General features: G+C 38.1%; 1 protein-coding gene across 3 annotated transcripts in view; it reads right to left on the bottom strand.

Moving 5' to 3' along the window:
- Window positions 1-1,359: 1,359 nt before the first annotated feature.
- STX7 (syntaxin 7) overlaps window positions 1,360-17,707 on the bottom strand; it is a 33,475-nt gene continuing 17,127 nt past the window's right edge. For all 3 annotated transcript variants that reach the window (XM_062572528.1, XM_062572527.1, XM_062572529.1), the window contains 8 exons: window positions 14,802-14,871; window positions 11,643-11,733; window positions 9,773-9,910; window positions 9,246-9,298; window positions 8,419-8,509; window positions 6,950-7,022; window positions 5,446-5,528; window positions 1,360-2,777 (listed from right to left, as the gene is read on the bottom strand). In XM_062572528.1, the coding sequence (XP_062428512.1) occupies window positions 2,685-2,777; window positions 5,446-5,528; window positions 6,950-7,022; window positions 8,419-8,509; window positions 9,246-9,298; window positions 9,773-9,910; window positions 11,643-11,733; window positions 14,802-14,871 (692 nt within the window). In that variant the 3' untranslated portion in view covers window positions 1,360-2,684. The remainder of the gene's footprint in view (window positions 2,778-5,445; window positions 5,529-6,949; window positions 7,023-8,418; window positions 8,510-9,245; window positions 9,299-9,772; window positions 9,911-11,642; window positions 11,734-14,801; window positions 14,872-17,707) is intronic.

The following is a 17,707-nucleotide window of genomic DNA, read 5'->3' as shown; positions in this document are numbered from 1 at the left end:
ACAGCTGGCTGAAAGGTAAGAGCCACTTGCACATGGCAAATAAAGACATTCAGAGAAATCAGAAATAGACATAGAAGAACAAGCAGGGGCAGCAGGTTGGAGCATGTGTTTGGGAAATGTGATGCTGTGCAACTCAACTTCTCAGTCATTAAAAATTGTTGCCTCGGTTGGACTCTGACCAGTTCCTGATGGATGAAGCTTCATATCCTGGCTATTCTGCTTTGTGGTCACTACTGGATAAACTCACAAAGGAAGGTAATTCATCTCCTTATAAGACAAGTAGGCAATCATAAAATATATCACTTCTATCCTGAACAATAATCTTCAACTTGATAAGCCTTTTAGTAGAAAACTCTCCTAGTATAAAAACAAAGGCAACTTGCAATGCATACAAAATGTGACAAGTATCAAGCAAGAACTATTCTGCCAGGAGCTGCAGCTGAAGATCTGCTGCTGAACTGTTGTGTTTCCCTCCCAAGTACATCAACAAAATCAAACAGTTGCTGATAAAAGCAGATACTGAGAGAAGAATCTCCTGGGAATGCTGGACCAGGTTACTTGTGTTTGTGGCTGTGTGCAATAGTGCAAAATCTTGGGAAGCTACCAGGACATAATGTATTACAAAACCAGTTTCAGATGATTTACTAGCACAAAAAAAGCTACTGGACCGAAGTGCTGACTGCTCTTCTAGTTTTGCCTATTGTAATCCGGAAATGAAAAGGGCATTAGCACTACAAGCTTATATTCTGGCCAGCAGAGTCCAAAAGCATATCTGATTGTTATTTGGCAACTAAGGTTAAACAGAATCTCGGCATTCCTCTCAACATAAAAGCAGCCACTTGAATACAGTAGCTGGGATCTCCATACCCTGGCACCCTATTGGAAGTCATATGAAAATTAATTTCCCCCTTCAATCTCAGGGGTGTTCTCCATGTTACACAGACCACGGTTAAGCGGTTTTAATGAAAGATTCTTCCTCTATTGCTTTTGGAATCCAAATACGGCAACATAAGCCTTCTTCCTGCACTATAGATTCTATTCCACTAAAGATCCATGCAATAACAAGGGATAAGTACAATCAGCCGACCTCAACACCCGTCTGTCAGCAGCTGTAAAGAACAACGCAATCTTTCCTTCCAAGACTGGGCTCTAAAAGGTGGGAACACAAGATCCAGGAGAGTTTTCATTAACAATGTGAAGTGTAGCACAGGAACAGAGATCTTCCTGAGCTGATTAGACTGCAGACCTGGTGGTCTCTGGAGCCATTCAGGAAAGTTTCAATCATTTACATAAAAGTATAGGAGATAGTTGTGCTTGTAAAGACAGAATCTGAAAAAAAAAAGAGCCATTAGAAAAATGTACGCTTTAAAAGACCTTTATTTTGGTTGCACAGTTACAGTTCAGAAGTTCATTTATGTTTACAGTTAAATTGTTCCCAAATAAAATTTTATAGCTCCACCATATAGACAGTGCATTCTCTACCAATCTAGTGTACAAGAATTTTATAAAATACAGATTAAGTGCCTTTTTTACCTGTACACTTTTCAGCTTAGTGCACCAACATCAAATAAAAAGGCAGATAGATTAATTGGCAAAAATGTGTTCAGTTATATCTCTAATATATTAGTAAAAAATGGCACAAAATGGAAAAAGGTCATTTTAAAGGCTAAAGCATTATTAAACTTCAGTTCAACTGATTAAGAATTTATTATCATATATCACTGTTGAACTTGGAATTTAACTTGTAATCTTCTTTTCCCCAGATGTATAAAATACCTCACATACAACTTCAGGTCTGTTCACAAAAACCGAATCACAGCAGTTTCGGAACAGTGACATTCAAGTGTAGTTAGGAAGTTGGGAATTTCTATTCTTCCCAAAGATCTAACCTAATAATTCACAGACTGGAACTTATTTTCATCTAGCCAAGCTCATTGATGCACACATCAGATGTGAAGGTATCAGGTGCGCACACATTAAACACACTATTTCTTAATACAAGAACTGAAACAAGATATCCACGCTCACAAGTTACACCATCCACCCTACCTACCTTTGCAAGAGGCTTCCAGGCATAATGGCACTTAATGCCACATAAAGAAGCATCTGAAAGATGCAAACTGAAGGCTTAATTTAAGATCTTCAGTTTTTAAAGAGAGAAATCACACCAACTTCAGCAACCTACATTTTATTTTTGAATCACCCATAACAAATGGGCAGATGGGTGGGGTAGAAGGGAAGGGAAAGAGATAGAAAGGCATTACTAGCTTAAAAATAAAGTCCAAGATATTAATTTGTTGCCTCAAGCAACAATTTGGGAGTTTGTTTTGGCAGCAATATTTAGCAATACCCCAAAGATAACTACCCCTCCTTCAAAAGAAGTTACCAGGATTTTTGATTAGCCCCCTAAACCCTAAGAGGTTTTTATGTTTAAGTTAACAGAACATTTACGAAGTTGACTGATTTTACTGGTAAGAAGCACTCACATCCAAGAGGCAGGCAGTTATACCAACTGGTGCACTGAGAATGTTACTTCTTAGGTCAAAACAAAGTCTCATTAAAAAAAAGTTAAGTGTGATCAAGTACAGAACCATTATTTTACTCAGCTTCACAATGAGAAAACCATGACTGTAGGAATTGCCTTTCATAATTTAAATAACAATTATAATGCTTTTTCCAGAGACTTATTTTGTAGATACCCATATGATGATTCCGAGGATCAATGCTCCAATAGCAAGTATAAGAATGAGGATGCACATTTTCTTCCTGGACCTTTGCTGCCAATAGAGAGAAAAAAAAAAGTTGATTGAAAATAGTACTGTAAGATCAGAAGACTAGTCAAATACTTTTACGGTCCTATTGGTTGTGTAATCCAAATAAAACCTGTCTTTACAAACAACAATAAATCATATACAGTTGTTGGAGAGAAGAGTAATTCATTCATGAATTGGATTTAGCGCTACATTATTCAATGAAACAACTTCAGTAGTACTTTCAAGTATACATAATAAACTAAGGAAAGAGTGCAGGAGCTTGGACAATGAATGAAAATAATTAGAATATTGGGGGAAAGAAAATGTGTGAGAGCACATAGCCATGTACAGAGGAAAATGGACATGCAGTCTGCATTGCAGAGGAAGTAGGAATGGACTGGAAAAATTATTTCAAGACTATTAATATATAGACAGCACAGGACAAAGAACTGCCATTCTAGACTTCTGAAAGACTGACTTTGCATTCATTAATAGTGTTATTTAAAAGTTGTTTTTGTGCAGTTTGTTAGGGTTCAACTTAAAGAAAAATCTTAAAGAAAAAAAAAGGACCTGAATAGATACCCAGTTATATTGATGTCACTACAATATTGTGCAAGTCATGAGAATATCCAGAATTTCTAGATTGTCCACACAGGTCTATCCCTTGAGATACCAGAGCAACCAAGATGAGGAGATGCCATTTCTTATCTGAAGCAGCAGGAAAGGGAGTAATATGCTTTACTAGTAGGTTTTACAGGCTCTTGCTGATATCAAAAGAATGCTAACACTCAAATCTCGGGATTCTAGGCCACAGTTCCAGAAACAAAGCCACGCTTTGCTCTGTTTCGCAGAGGCTGTTCTTCTGGCTGTTTCTTCTCCAGTACAAATGGTCTGTTTGTTTTTCCTGCAGAACTTCATCTGTCTCTATTCTTCACTGGAACAGACTGTTCTCCATCCTGCTACCACCCAAGCTACTAAGCTTCTTGTTTTAGCACTTTTGTTCTAGTTTTGCTACGTCTCCATGTCAATTCTCTCTTACTACTGTCAGCCTAAACCTGTTTCATCATTTTACTTGCTAGAACTCAACCCTTTTGACAGAGCCTCTTCCATCTCTTATCTGTTGCCAGATTCTCTCCTTTCATCTCTTACACTCCCAGTCTCTCCCTTTCTCATCCTGCAGACCACCTCCTACCAACCCTGCACTGAAGTCAAATATTATCCCTGTAAAACTACCCAGGCAAGGTGCTGGACTAAGATGTGGAGCCGTTATTTCCTCCTACACTTGACTGTCATTCCTATGAGCACTAAAGCAACAGCAATAAAGTGGAAAGGAAAGAGAGGAGAAAAGCATGGCTTTGCACCTAGAGCTCTGTGAACACACTCCATGTGGCAAACTGGTGGCATAGGCCCCATCCAAGCACACTGCAGCTGTGAGGGTACCAAGCATGTGCAGCCTTGTCCCCACTAATATGCCCAGGTCTCTCCCTGTTCCTCAAGGGGTTCAGGGCATAAATAGATATTAGTTGCTGAAATTAAAATAAGTCTCATGAAAGTGCAGATGATTTTTCAGAGGCTTGGAACAAGGCTGAGTTTTCAGGCAAGGGAAAACTCAAATTCAAAGCCAATGGCACAATCCTGTCAAACAGAGGCCATCTCTGCTGAGTATCTAGTGTCTGTTGTATGTCTCGTGGTACAGAAGCTTGTCAAAAGCATGGAAAACATTTCTTTGAGGTCAGAAAATATTCATCCTTTCCTCCTCAAGATGAAAGGCTTTTTGTGTTACTTTGTTTTAAATTTTACGCCCCAAAATAATATCTTGGGGTAATTAATCTTCCATATAATCCAATATGAAAAAATTTGGCTATTATTTATGCTTTTATGAAACTTGTCAGTATCAAAATAAGAGCTATCATTCCTGCTTTGTAGTATGTTGTGCCAGTTGATACCATCTGGAAAACAGTTCAAGGATGACACCACCCTTTCTCCTTTCCGACTTCTTCTGAGATGAGCAGGCAATCCTTCAAACATTCTGTCATCGATTTACCGGCCTGGCTATTACTAGAACACATAAGAAGATTTAAAAATCTAAAACTAACTTTGACTAAAGAAGGAGGATTTATTACTAATAAGATTATTTCTAACCAGTGCCAAAAATTTTACAAAGAAGAGGTATTAAAAGGTCTTTTAAAATCTTTTGAAAAAAGTTTGAGAGCTTAAAATACATTTTTAGGATCAGTGTAGTAACCAACAGAAGCAGAACTTACATAACTTTAAGAAGATTTTTTTTATATATGCAGCAAAAATTGATGCTACTTGGCAATACCTTCAGAAGACTTCCTTGCCTGCATTCTCTACTCCTCCAATAATCTTTAAAGGCTCTTCCTTCAAACACATTCAACTCTCCCTCTTGGACTGTAAAGAAGGTTTTGTTTTGTTTTTTAAACTAAGGGCAATTCCTAGTGCTCTGAAACAACCTAGTTAATCTTATAGGAGATCCAGAGCTTACAGAAGTCATTGACTTTTGTTTCATAGTGATCTAGAAATACTGTCCTCATCTAGACATAAACCTTTAAGTAAGTCTCCAAAGCCTTGAGGATGATGCTAAGCAACATTAGAATTGCAAAAATAAGTTGGAGTCAGGACTACCGAAAGAAGACAGTTACACATAACTGGCAGTTGGCATTGACATTACCTGGTAGTTCGCTGCTCTTGCCAGCTGCTGGTTTGCCTGTTGGACATGTACATCTGCATTTTCCACATTGGCTTCTATGCTGTCTTTATTTTAAAAAGAAAGATTTCAAATTTTGATTAGGTATAACCCAATCAAAGGGTTGAAATGCTGAAATATACTTGAGACCATTTGTAATAACTGTCCCCAACAAATGTCAATATCTTTATCAACACTCCAAGTTTTATACTGTGCATTGCGGCAGTCTAATCTTTCTTATAATAAACATCTTGCACAGCCTTAAACTAATTTCTGAACCAACCAACGATTAAGTGTCTGACTTCGTCCAATCAGGAGCTCCCCTGTTCTAGAAGCAGGACTGATCCTCAGAAACAGCCTGGGGTGGAAACTCTGTCTCAGTACTTTCTTGTCTTCTGACTTGCTGCTGACATCCTCTGCTTAGAGAAAATGCCTAAGGCCAAGAACTTGGGGAAAAACAGACAAATGAAACACTCCAGGAGCCATGAATATAATTTGGTATTCAATCCTACTGGTACAGATGTTTTTTTCCTGGAAAAATCTTACGGGATCTTGAACATATTATGGTGGAAGATGATAAAAAATAAAATAAAATAAAATAAAATAAAATAAAATAAAATAAAATAAAATAAAATAAAATAAAATAAAATAAAATAAAATAAAATAAAATAAAATAAAATAAAATGTAGCTCTGCAAATGTAAGCTGGTTAACAGTATGGCTTAGCAGTAGACTCAGAAAACATATTTTGTGATCATATTTAATGAAAAAAATAAGCTTGTCTATTTGGAGAGTAGAAAAGGAATCTTAGCTTGCTCTGCATACTTATAACATTAGTCAGAACAGTCAAATTCCCTAAATGAATTTTTTTTGTTTTCTTTATTTTTTGGGGTTCAGGAAAATGATATTTCTCAGTTTAGCTTTCTTCTTTTTAATGTTTCCTATCATATGTAGGTATGGGAACAAAACAAAATCATCACCCCCGGCCCCAGTCCCATCAATTTTTTTAGAAATCCTTTATAAACAAAAGAGGAGCTTTAGATTGTATCATTCTTTTGCTCTACCCCTTCACTCAATATGCTTTTTATTTAAGATCAATGAAAATACTATTTAATAAGTACTCAAAAATACTTTTAAGTATATTTATATTATTAAAAATGGCATATTATTTTAAGCTACATTTTTAGCTCACTCTTCCTATTGTCACTTACTCTATCCCCAGCCACCACAGCCAGTCTGCCCATTAATAGGTTGCATCTGATTTGCTGGAAAATTTTCTATGATGAGAATGTCAATGCAAAAGCAAAAGGTCCACATTATTACTTTTCACAGAGATAGGATTTTTTTTATTTGGAAACAACTTAGAACAAATAAATACCAAGTAAAACACAGCTCATGGGATGAAAGGAAAGAGACATTTTTCCCTCCCTGCATTACAGCATTTTTATGTGCTTTAACAACTCTTCAGAGAATATCTGAATTGGACTTACCTATCACATCACCTTGTTCATGAATCATCATTCCTAAATCTTTGAAAATTTCATTTATGTCCATAATATCTGCCTGCAAGGAAAAAATCATCACATTAACTGGCATAACTTTTTAAATCATCACTGTATATTTAGATACAAAATACTGCTTCTCCTCCAGAATACACCCATGATTCTATATCATAAGGGGGAAAAAAAAGCTCTTCATAATATCTATTTGGAAGATTTTTGAACTAAAAGCTAAGTTTATTATAATCAAACAGACTGAAGATGAATATGTGCACAAAAAGACTTCACATCATATCACAAAAGGGGATTTCTCATATTGCTGATGGTTTGTCTACATATAAACCTGTAGACTTAGTTTAATGAATAGATTTTTAAATTTAACTTGTGCAACACTATCTGAAATACTCTTATTTCAGCTTAAGTGCAGGCTCGTGCCAAATTAGCTTAAAAGCTATCAGAAGATGATTAGTGAATAAAAGCATATGTAGAAAGTGTTTTGCATTAGTTTTAACAGATCTCTTAAACACACACACTTTACAATAAGCATAGTTTACAGAACTGATCACAGTAATATGGAGCCAGGCTATTGCACCTGTATTATATTACAGCATTACCATCTGGTTATGATGAAATGATAGGTGTCACATCACCACTGTGCATATGACCTGTTTCTTAACCAAGGATTGATATGTTTAGTTTACTGTATTGCAGTACATGGGTAGCAGGGAGAGGTTATCACAGAACTCATATACAGAGTGGAACAGATCCTGCATCAGCAGGATTTCCTGCTGATCTTTTCCCGAATCTTTCTTGTTGATGGTAGAAATGAGAATTCTAGATTGGCTGAAAAAAATCATTTAATTTTCCACAGAAGTTTCTTGGTGACAGTATTTCATCACACTGAAGATAATTATTTGCGTACTTTAAATCTTGATGTTAAACAATTTTTGACAAGACTTAATTACAAAAGTTTAAATGAAACAAGGCATCTCCATTTCCAGATGAAGTGTTATAAAAAACCTGCTTACAAAACAAACATGTCAAACTATATATTTGGGAACATCTGGGAGGGAGGATATGACTTTGTTTCATTTATAATTATCCTTAAAAAAAGTTATATAGCATAAGTGTCTGTTTGAAAAACCAAGAGATGTATTTTTACTTGTAATCACGTAAGCACTTTTGAATTCCTTAACCAAATCAGTGGAATTAAATGCAGTAGCAAAACATAGCTTTCATACAGGAGATTTCTAGTGCCATATTCTGTGTACCAGGTAATGCCAATATTTGTAGGCTAAACAGTAACAAAATAAATGAAAATCAGAACACTGCAAACACACTAACCCCTCAGGATTAATTTCTGCAACAATGCTCATGCCAGTAAGAATGATTCTTCCGTGGGAATAGTAGAAGCATATTCTTAGATCTGTTTTAAAGCCACATACAACACTCATGCATACCTCAAGCTGCCTAATGGAAGACTCTCTCTCCTCAATGAGACGGAGATCATCTTCTGTAATTTCCTCATCTTGCACTTGTGCTTGAGGTTGACTGTTGAATAAAATCCCATCATAATCAAGCAATCACAACGAGAAACAAGTCAGAATACGAAGCATAAGTTGACAGTCAAATACATAAAGCAAACTTCCTGTATCAGTAAGTAAAATGCATGTTTTTACTCTTGCATGTCTCGCTAACAAAGGTCTGAACAACCATATTTTTGACAAAGCAAGCTGCTATCGTAGGCCTAATTCAGAGTAAAGTTACACACAGTATTGAAGTAGCTGCTTGGAAATCTCAGGCATCAAGGCACAGACAAAGTTTCTTCTGAATTATAAACTCCATCTAAGGCAAAATTAAGTTGGTTGATGCCAAAGGAATCTGCGGCTGAGATGTAGCTTTCGGACAGTATGAAGTAACAGGACAATCAAGCAAACATTAGATCTATTTATCAGGCCTTAACAGTTTTACTCTATCTTCAGTTAGACTGTGCTTACCTAAGTTTGGCCGTCACAAAGCCCAGATATGGATTTGGGGCAGCCTAAGGAGATGAGTCCCAGTGGTGTATGGAACGGAGGAGAACATGTGAACAGCTCCTCTTTCTTCCCACTGATGCCACCAAGAAGCCTCCTCCCCACACTTGCCCCATGGAAGGAAACTCAACTGAACAGCCTGTCTCTACTCCCTTCAGGAAAAGGTAATTGGTCAGAACAATCAGCAGCTGATTTCCCCTCAGGCCATTTACTATTCTGAGTTAAGTTCAGACTTATTAACAGATGTAGCTTACCTGTCCCAAGAGACAAGTGTTCCTTCTTTGTAACTGTCTTCAGGAGCACCACCCTACATGATTGATGTTGGGGGGGGGGAAGAAAAGGGGGGGGGGATTTTATGGCCCTGAAAGGAGCACTTTTAGCATTCCTACAATAATTCAATATTACAAAGTTTATATTAAGTCAACTTCAAACTGAAACGTGATTTAACATGCTCTCAGCCTGATTTTCTTTTATGCATGCATAAAGCTGAAGTACAAGCAAAACCATTCAGCTTAGTAACTGCCTGCTAGAACTTACAAGTATAGCAACATGTTGCAGGCAGTTGCATTATATTTTAATTCAGCCTTCACCACAGAATGATTCAGCTATGCATAGAAGTGAGTAAAGAAAACTACTACAATTATAATCACATTGTACATGTTCTGCAGTACTTGGAGTCAGATACAAGCTCCCGTTAGTAGCATCAAGTAAGCAAGTTTGAGACCAAATACCACCAATGGCATTGTAAACAGAATACAATAGCACATTTTCTGATACTTACAGATACCCTTGAGCTGGCTCTTACTCTGGCTACAAAGTCTTTTTCTTTCTCAGCAGCTTGCCTTTGGAGTCTTTGGAAATTTGTTAGTGCTGTAGTGAACTCCCCCACAAGACGATCTTTCTGTATTTTTCTTTGACGCTATAGAATAAAAAGTTTTACCAAGTCAAATGAGCTCAGGCTTTTCAAGGATTTGCCATTTCCAAGCTGTGCAATGCTGTCTAAGGCATATACTCTTTTTTTTTTTTAATAGGAATAAGGGAAAGCTGTCTACAAAATCATTTGAAACTGCATGGACAAACCTTTCTTCCCTCCAGGATGAGGTAACTCCATCACAACTTAAGAGATTTAAAAAAAGAAATTGATGAATTTGGTTTCATTAAACAGCTAGAAATGAGTAACGGGCAGGAACAAGTCAAAATGTTCTATAAGTTGATATATGGGAAGCTTCTACTTTCCTTACTACCCGTTTCTTATAAAACTAATTCATCATTTAAGTACAAAATATTTTGATACTGTGAATTCTGACGTATGCAAAACAGACTGATGGAGGGGTGGAGAAACATACTGCACATGTATTTTTAAATACATATTGGAAACATACATTGCTGCTTATATAAGCTGCACTTAGAAGTGGGCTCACGCTCCCTCTTAAGTGCTTAAAAACTGTTACAGAAAGACCTGTTATAACCTATTAGCTTTATGTTTTGAGGAGGTTGTGGGGAAGGTGAGAGGAATATTGGACACTCAGGAGAGTCTTAATTAGATTTCTCTACATGTATAAATTACAACAAATCTTCCTTCCACATATGTGAAAGCTTATATTTTGCAACTTGTCAATTTGTTATTTATGCTTTTCACTGAGAGGTATCCTTGATGAAGATGCTCATGATAAAGGAAGTAAAAATCAAACAGTAAAACATCTCAGCATCAACTTTTCAGCTCCAGGATCAAGCAATAGGGAAATTATAAAACATATCTTGACAGCTGGGGTTATATGCTAAGACTAAGTTTAAATAACAATGGAAGTTTACTACTTGACAGGCTGAGCACGCATGGAACATGGACTGCCATTGGAATTCAGTATATCAGGACAATTCATTTTCCTAAAGAGTCTTTGGTAATAAGCCACAGACCAGACAAGTTGTTTCAGTTGCAATGACTTGCATCCACACCTTCTGGTATCCTGTTACACTTCTCTTATTTAAGCTATAGATTGCAATAGGATGAGAAACCACAGAATGGCAGCCAGGAGTGTGCTAATGACAACAGCCACTTTGCATGTTACTTCCTGTCCAGATTTCACAGCAGACCTGGGAAAGAAGCAGCTTAAAGACTGTACAAGTTATTTTGGTAACAACTTCTCTCTTTCCTCCAAGAAAGGAAAAGCCTGTGGACAAGACCTAGTGTATACACTGATCTGAGTTATGCAGAACAGACTTGCTGGACAAATTATTTGGACAGTGTGTGAGCAGGTGTGGCTACTAGCCAGGCAAGCAGATACAACACACAACTCCCCGCCACTGGAGGTAATCAGAGTGCCTGCTGAGTCAGACAGACTTGGCACCACTGTTACAGTTTACAAAGTGCCCAGATACCTGCAATCATAGGCACACAGTACTGCCTTAATTTCTACCATTTTAGTCAGCCTACTTCATCCCTCATACAAGAAAATAACTTTGCAAAAGTCTCTATGCAACAAAATATACTTGTGCTGTAACAGTCTGTCATGTGAGTGTGTTGATTAACAAAATACAGCTTTGAAAGCCTGGCAAGGAGTAAAAAGATAACCACACAGAATTGAAGTCACTCAAGTACTCTACATGAGCCAACACTACAGTCAAACAAGCTGTGGTCTTTGGTGGTTTTATACCTGTTCAGATGTTGCAGGCAAAGATCCAAACTCTTTAATGTACTTGTCAGTTTCTTTGGCAAGCTGGTTTGTGTACTGCTGCTTCTGTTGCCTAAAACCAAATGCAAAGTTTCATTAGAGACTGGTGGGTTATCTTATTCAAATTTCACTGATGCATATAAAAGTAGCAGCACTAAATGCTTCACTGAAGAGCATGAACTCAACTTCATTCCATTTGTCACTGTAAAGGCATCATGACAACCAATCACTTTGGATGCCAGACAAGACAGACACCAAAGAATGTATGTTCCTAATAGAACAGCACAAGTAATCACTTGCCTCTCCCTGCCCCCTCGCCCCCTCTCATGTTAAGAGATTTTTGTATTATTATCGTAATGTTCAACGTTAAGTTCCTAGTTATTCTGAATATCTAAACATACTTTTCCATTGCTTTTTTGGGGCTATCGATCTTAATTTGAGAAATGCCTGCTTATTTTTGATAAAACAGAGTTCAGCATAACCATAGAAAAGCCTACATTTTTCTGGGAGGAAGAATATTCTCTGGCCTGGATATAACTCCAGGACCACAGCCCATAAAAGACAAATTTCTGATAATTACTGGAAAGCTTATACAAAGAGATCTATATTCTCCAATTATGCAGTAGCTGAAAACTTCATTGTTTATTAATAAAGTTAACACTGCTTTAAAGACATCCTTTCCTTTAGGAGCACTGGTATTCCTGGTTTTGTTTCTTTTTGCTTCTTCTGCTATCACACATTACTTAAAAAGTGTTTATACTTTTTTTTCCTGGAGCAACTCAAACTCTTCCCCTGCTTTCTACCCTCCTCTCCAAAGTATATAAAAAGGTTTTATCTGGACAATTATTAGCAGAGTCAATATCAGCATTGAAAACAATCAAATAACTCTTCCAGATACATCCTAGCATGAAAGGAAGGGCCAAATGTTCAGACAAATGAAAAAGTGACAGATGAAAACTCAAGGAAATTTACCAGGTATATTACTTTCCTAAAGGGACTGGAATGTGTTGCAATAGTTTCTTTTTCTTTCTTTTGTGTGTGTGCGTGTGTGTGCGTGTGTGTGCGTGAGAGAGAGAGAGAGAGAGAGAGAGAGAGAGAGAGAGAGAGAGAGAGAGAGAGAGAGAGAGAGAGAACTGAAGCCTAAATCCTGCCTAAATCCTGGAAGTGTGGGTTAGATGAGTGGACAGTGAGGTGGATTGAGCAGTGGCTGAAAGGCAGAGCTCAGAGGGTCGTCATCAGTGGCGTGGAGTCTAGTTGGGGTCCTGTGGCTAGTGGTGTCCCCCAGGGCTCAGGACTGGGTCCCATCCTGTTCAACTTCTTCATCAATGACCTGGATGAAGGGACAGAGTGCCTCCTCACCAAGTTTGCTGATGATACCAAGCTGGGAGGAGTGCCTGAGACACCTGAGGGCTGTGCTGCCATTCAGAGAGACCAGGACAGGCTGGAGAGTTGGGTGGAGAGGAACATCAAGCCGGGGCCTGACCTGCTGGAGAGCAGCTCTGCAGAGAAGGACCTGGGAGTGGTGGTGTATGACAAATTGACCATGAGCCAGCAAGGTGCCCTTGTGGCCGAGAAGGCCAATGGTCTCCTGGGGTGCATTGGGAAGAATGTTGCCAGCAGGTCAACGGAGGTGATCCTGCCCCTCTACTCAGCCCTGGGGAGGCCTCATCTCAAGTCCTGTGTCCAGTTCTGGGCTCACCAGGACAAGAGAGACATGGAGCTACTGGAGAGAGTCCGGCGTAGGGCTACAGAGATGATCTGAGGGCTGGAGCATCTGCCCTATGAGGAACGGCTGCGAGAGCTGGGCCTCTTCAGCCTGGGGAAGAGAAGACTGAGGGGGGATCTTATCAGTGTGTATAAGTACCTGAAGGGAGTGTGTCAAGGGGACAGGGACAAACTCTTTTCAGTTGTCCCATGTGACAGGACAAGAGGCAATGGGCAGAAACTGAAGCACAGGAAGTTCCTCCTGAACGTGAGGGGGAACTTCTTCCTTGTGAGAGTGACGGAGCCCTGGACCAGGTTGCCCAGAGAGGTTGTGGAGTCTCCTTCCCTGGAGATCTTCAAGGCCCACCTGCATGCAACCCTGTCTAACATGCTGTAGGTGACCCTGCTGAGCGGGGAGGTCAGACTAGATGATCTCCAGAGGTCCCTTCCAACCTTACTGATTCTATGATTCTAGTCAGTCCACAAACTGTGTATGTCAATTTTCACCTATTTACAGCCACCACTAGGACATCTACTGTGCATTGTATCCGAATAACGTTATGGACTCTGAGCTTAGACTATTGGAAAGCAATTTGTTTGTTTACAGAATATGAATTGGATGCCTTTGGTCTAATACACACTTCCTCTTGCCTTTTGGTGGCTACACTGCAGCATCAGCCACACTAAAGACTGTCAGCTTTCTCACTCACAGGGTCAGCATGACACATACGGCTGATATGCACGTATAGTGTCAAGATTAAAGTGGTAAAGGAATTTGGTTAAAAATAAATAAATTACACAGATCCACTAGACTGTGCTGCAAAGTGGAGAGCAGCTGAGTGCCTCAGCCAGTGACACGCTCATGAAAGCCCACTTTCTGCAGCCTGAGCTACAGCACTGCCATTGAGCCCTATTTTACTTCTGCTTTAGTAATTCTGGCACATGTTCACGCTATAATGTTATCTTTTACCGCAACTTTCATAATTACATAGACATTCCCCTTTCTCCCTCAGTATCACATCTTACCACCCCCCAAAACATTACCCTTGAGAAATTCTATACATACATATTTGAAGACCTAACTGGGTGGATATGCGGGGGGTTGTTTTGCTTTGTTTCTTTTCTTCATTCGTTTTTAACTGTGGAATTGCTTTCTGATCCTGTCACCTTCCCCTTGCTGACGTACAGCACACGTTCTGTAGAAGTACTGATACCACAGGCAAAATAGCTGGGCACATCAGCTGACTCTACTCCACAAAGACTACCCAAGATTATTTTTCAAAAGGATATCTCAACATTCAATTTTCAAATATTTCTTTATGCTTGCCTTTCTCAACAAGATCAAGCACTTCACCTAGCAAAAAAAAATACCCTATCACCTACCAGGAGATTGTTTACAATGCAAAGAAATTAAAGGTTTTCATGTGAAGTACTCACAGCTGTTGCCTCAACTCAGGCGTGTCTTGTGCTGTTCCAAGCTGATGTAGTATTCTTTGTATTTCTGCAGCTGTTTGTAAAGAGGAAGAGAAAATTTAATGGGGTACAGACATTTTTCTCTTAGTTTTATGCACTTTTGCTAGACAATTCTAAAGCCAAACAAGTTGCCAGAAAATGATATGCATGACTTGTCTGACCAACTGCAAAGACTACACTAAAAAAAAGGTCCCAAAACAACCAATGATTTAATCAGTATTTAAGTTTCTAGGCAGAAATAGGCAATTTAAAGACAAAGTGGTAGTATAACTCTAATAAGTATAAAGCACTCCTTTTAATATATTTTTTAAATAGGCAGTACAATTCTTTATCTGGTTTAATCATTCTTACATTCGCCATTTTGTAAAGGCATATGCAAGATAACTACGATATCATACAGAAATATTTCAGAATCAGTGCACTAAAGAAGAAAGATCAACAAAATACTCATGGGCTTAAACTACATGAAAGAACAGAAATCCTAGTATCTAAGTTTAAATTTAAAGTTTGAGACACTTGTTCTAAATACGTATATGTATTTTCAACTGCTGGACACAAAACATTGGTGATTTTTGAAGTGTATTTTATAAAATAAATTAGTTTTGAACTGCAAAAAGTGACACCTCACCTGAGCCTTAATTCAGCCTAGTGTATTTACTGTCACATGGGAAAGCAAGGACAACAACAGAGAGACATTTTAGGACATGCAGTCCTAAATAACTGGAATTCCTTAGAATATTTTTATTTATAAATTTGTAATGTTTGTTTCATAAGAGGTATTCAGCAAATTATATTTTACTGGATTTTCTAGACTGCTTTCTGTAACATTACGATGCTGTCTATTGCTACAGCCAGTTCCCTCCATCAGCCAGGATAATGAACATACTAATAAAAAAAAATGGGGAAAGTTAGTGCTCAAGTTTTTCATGAAGTCAAAATCAAATATATCAAGCTGAAAGTCTTTGGAGAATTAAGTGGACCTAAGTTAGTAAAAAATTACATAAGGGAACACCAGTACAAGGTGAATTTCAAACATCTTGTGTTTTAACTAAGCTGAAAAACACATAAAGACACAAGTGAAAATTCTTGAATGCTTTCTGCAGTTGCCACCTGCCGGCAAGCTTCGGGTTTCTGTAGCTCAAGGGCACCTAGTACCTGCTGGGCCCCAAGAGACAGGCACTGACCTTCGGAAACCTGAATATTTGTTAACTGACACTTGAGCTCTGAAGCTTACACTAGTGATCACACTTACTGGTAAATAACTATTTTGGCTAACTATATCTTCTGTCCAGGGTAATGCATTGTTTTAAAGCAAAGAAAAAAAATAACAAAGTAACTTGCATATGTTGCCTTTTGAATTCAACAAAGTGTTGATTTATTAACTTCAATTTCTACAAAACTCAAAGCAAACCATTCTGAAGTTTTATTTGTTCAAAGACATCCTCCCAATTGATTTAAAGAGCCAAGGAGCTCAGTTATTCCTCTCCAAAGTCAAAATACCTCTATGTATGTATTTTAAAGAAAAAAAAAAGCTTCAAGCACTCTGTTAATACCTATTTCACAGACAGAAAAATTAACCAGTGTCTTACTGCCATCTAGAGATATTTAACTGCACATGAAAAAGTGAAATGGCAACATCTGGGTTTTAAATAAAAGTTTTTTTCTGAAAAATTCCCTGAAATAGAGCTTATATTTAACATATTTTCATTCCACGTTAATTAAATATGTACCCTACTTCTAAAACAGAATAAAAGTAGGTAATTGAAAGGAAATTAAAAGCCAGCACAGCATAACTGGTCAGCTATACAATTCTAAGAATCAGAGGGAAGTTCATCTCAGTACAAGTCTTGTGACTCAAGAACTCAACAGGAAGTAAAACACATTTAACCAAGAAGCCTGTAAGTAAGTATCAAAATAGGAAAGTGCTAAAAGGCTTAGAAACCTCAGGGAAAAAAAAAAAAAAAAAAAAAAAAAAAAAAAAAAAAAAAACAAGGACTGAATAGACTGCAATTTTTTCAGCTCCTTTTAATTTAGCATTTCTCACCTTAGCTTTTCATATAAAACTACAAAAAAAGAGCATTTCTCCTTTCATCTGTTAATTTCATATGAAATACACTGCACTGAAAGGTCAACCATAACCTATTCAAGTAAATAAACAGAAAAAAAGGCAGAGCAGTAAAACTTGATCTTGGGCTACAGGCTTTGGTAGCACTCCTGATGCTGCTGTTAGAGAAAAGCCAATAGCCTGGTATTTTGTACAGGAAGCAAACAAATCAGTAGGACCAGTATAATACAGGAACTAAAGAAGCTGCACTTCTTGAATTGATTTATAGTAAATATAGCAAGTTAAAGAAGTCCGTCCTTTGCACTGTTTTACAGCACAGGGAGCCTCCAGACTCCTTCCATAATCCACTGCACCGTTTGGGAAGCAAGGGGTTTTGGATCTTGGAGCTGCAGAATGCAGAAATGCTGGACAGCTTATCTGTTGATCACAGTATTTACAATTCTTCTGCTTCCCTAGTGTAAACAGACTTTCGCTACTGTGCCGTGAGTGCAGGCTGGCACATGGAGACATCTGGCTACAGTCTAGGTGCCTTTCAGTTTATCATGAAGTCTCAAGGGTCCCAGGGAGCTGGTGGCACGAGCATAAATCCCCAAGTCGTAGCTCAACATCATAAATACACTGGTAACAGTCAGAGAGCAAAGGTCAGTGCACAGTTTTGCCTGGTTCCTAAGTTACCTCACCCTTTATGGTTTTCTTTTCCCCACTTCCTGATTCTTCTCGCTTCCCATGTCTTGGGGCAGATACAAGGAGCTCTGGGATGCATAAGTAATACTACTTCCCAAAGGACTTTCTTGTTCTTCTGGAC

Source organism: Rhea pennata, chromosome 3 (genome assembly GCF_028389875.1).
Source record: "Rhea pennata isolate bPtePen1 chromosome 3, bPtePen1.pri, whole genome shotgun sequence".
In the NCBI taxonomy this organism is placed as follows: Eukaryota; Metazoa; Chordata; class Aves; order Rheiformes; family Rheidae; genus Rhea; species Rhea pennata.
Note: the sequence above shows the minus strand (reverse complement) of the source record. Positions and strands in the feature narration are given on the sequence as shown.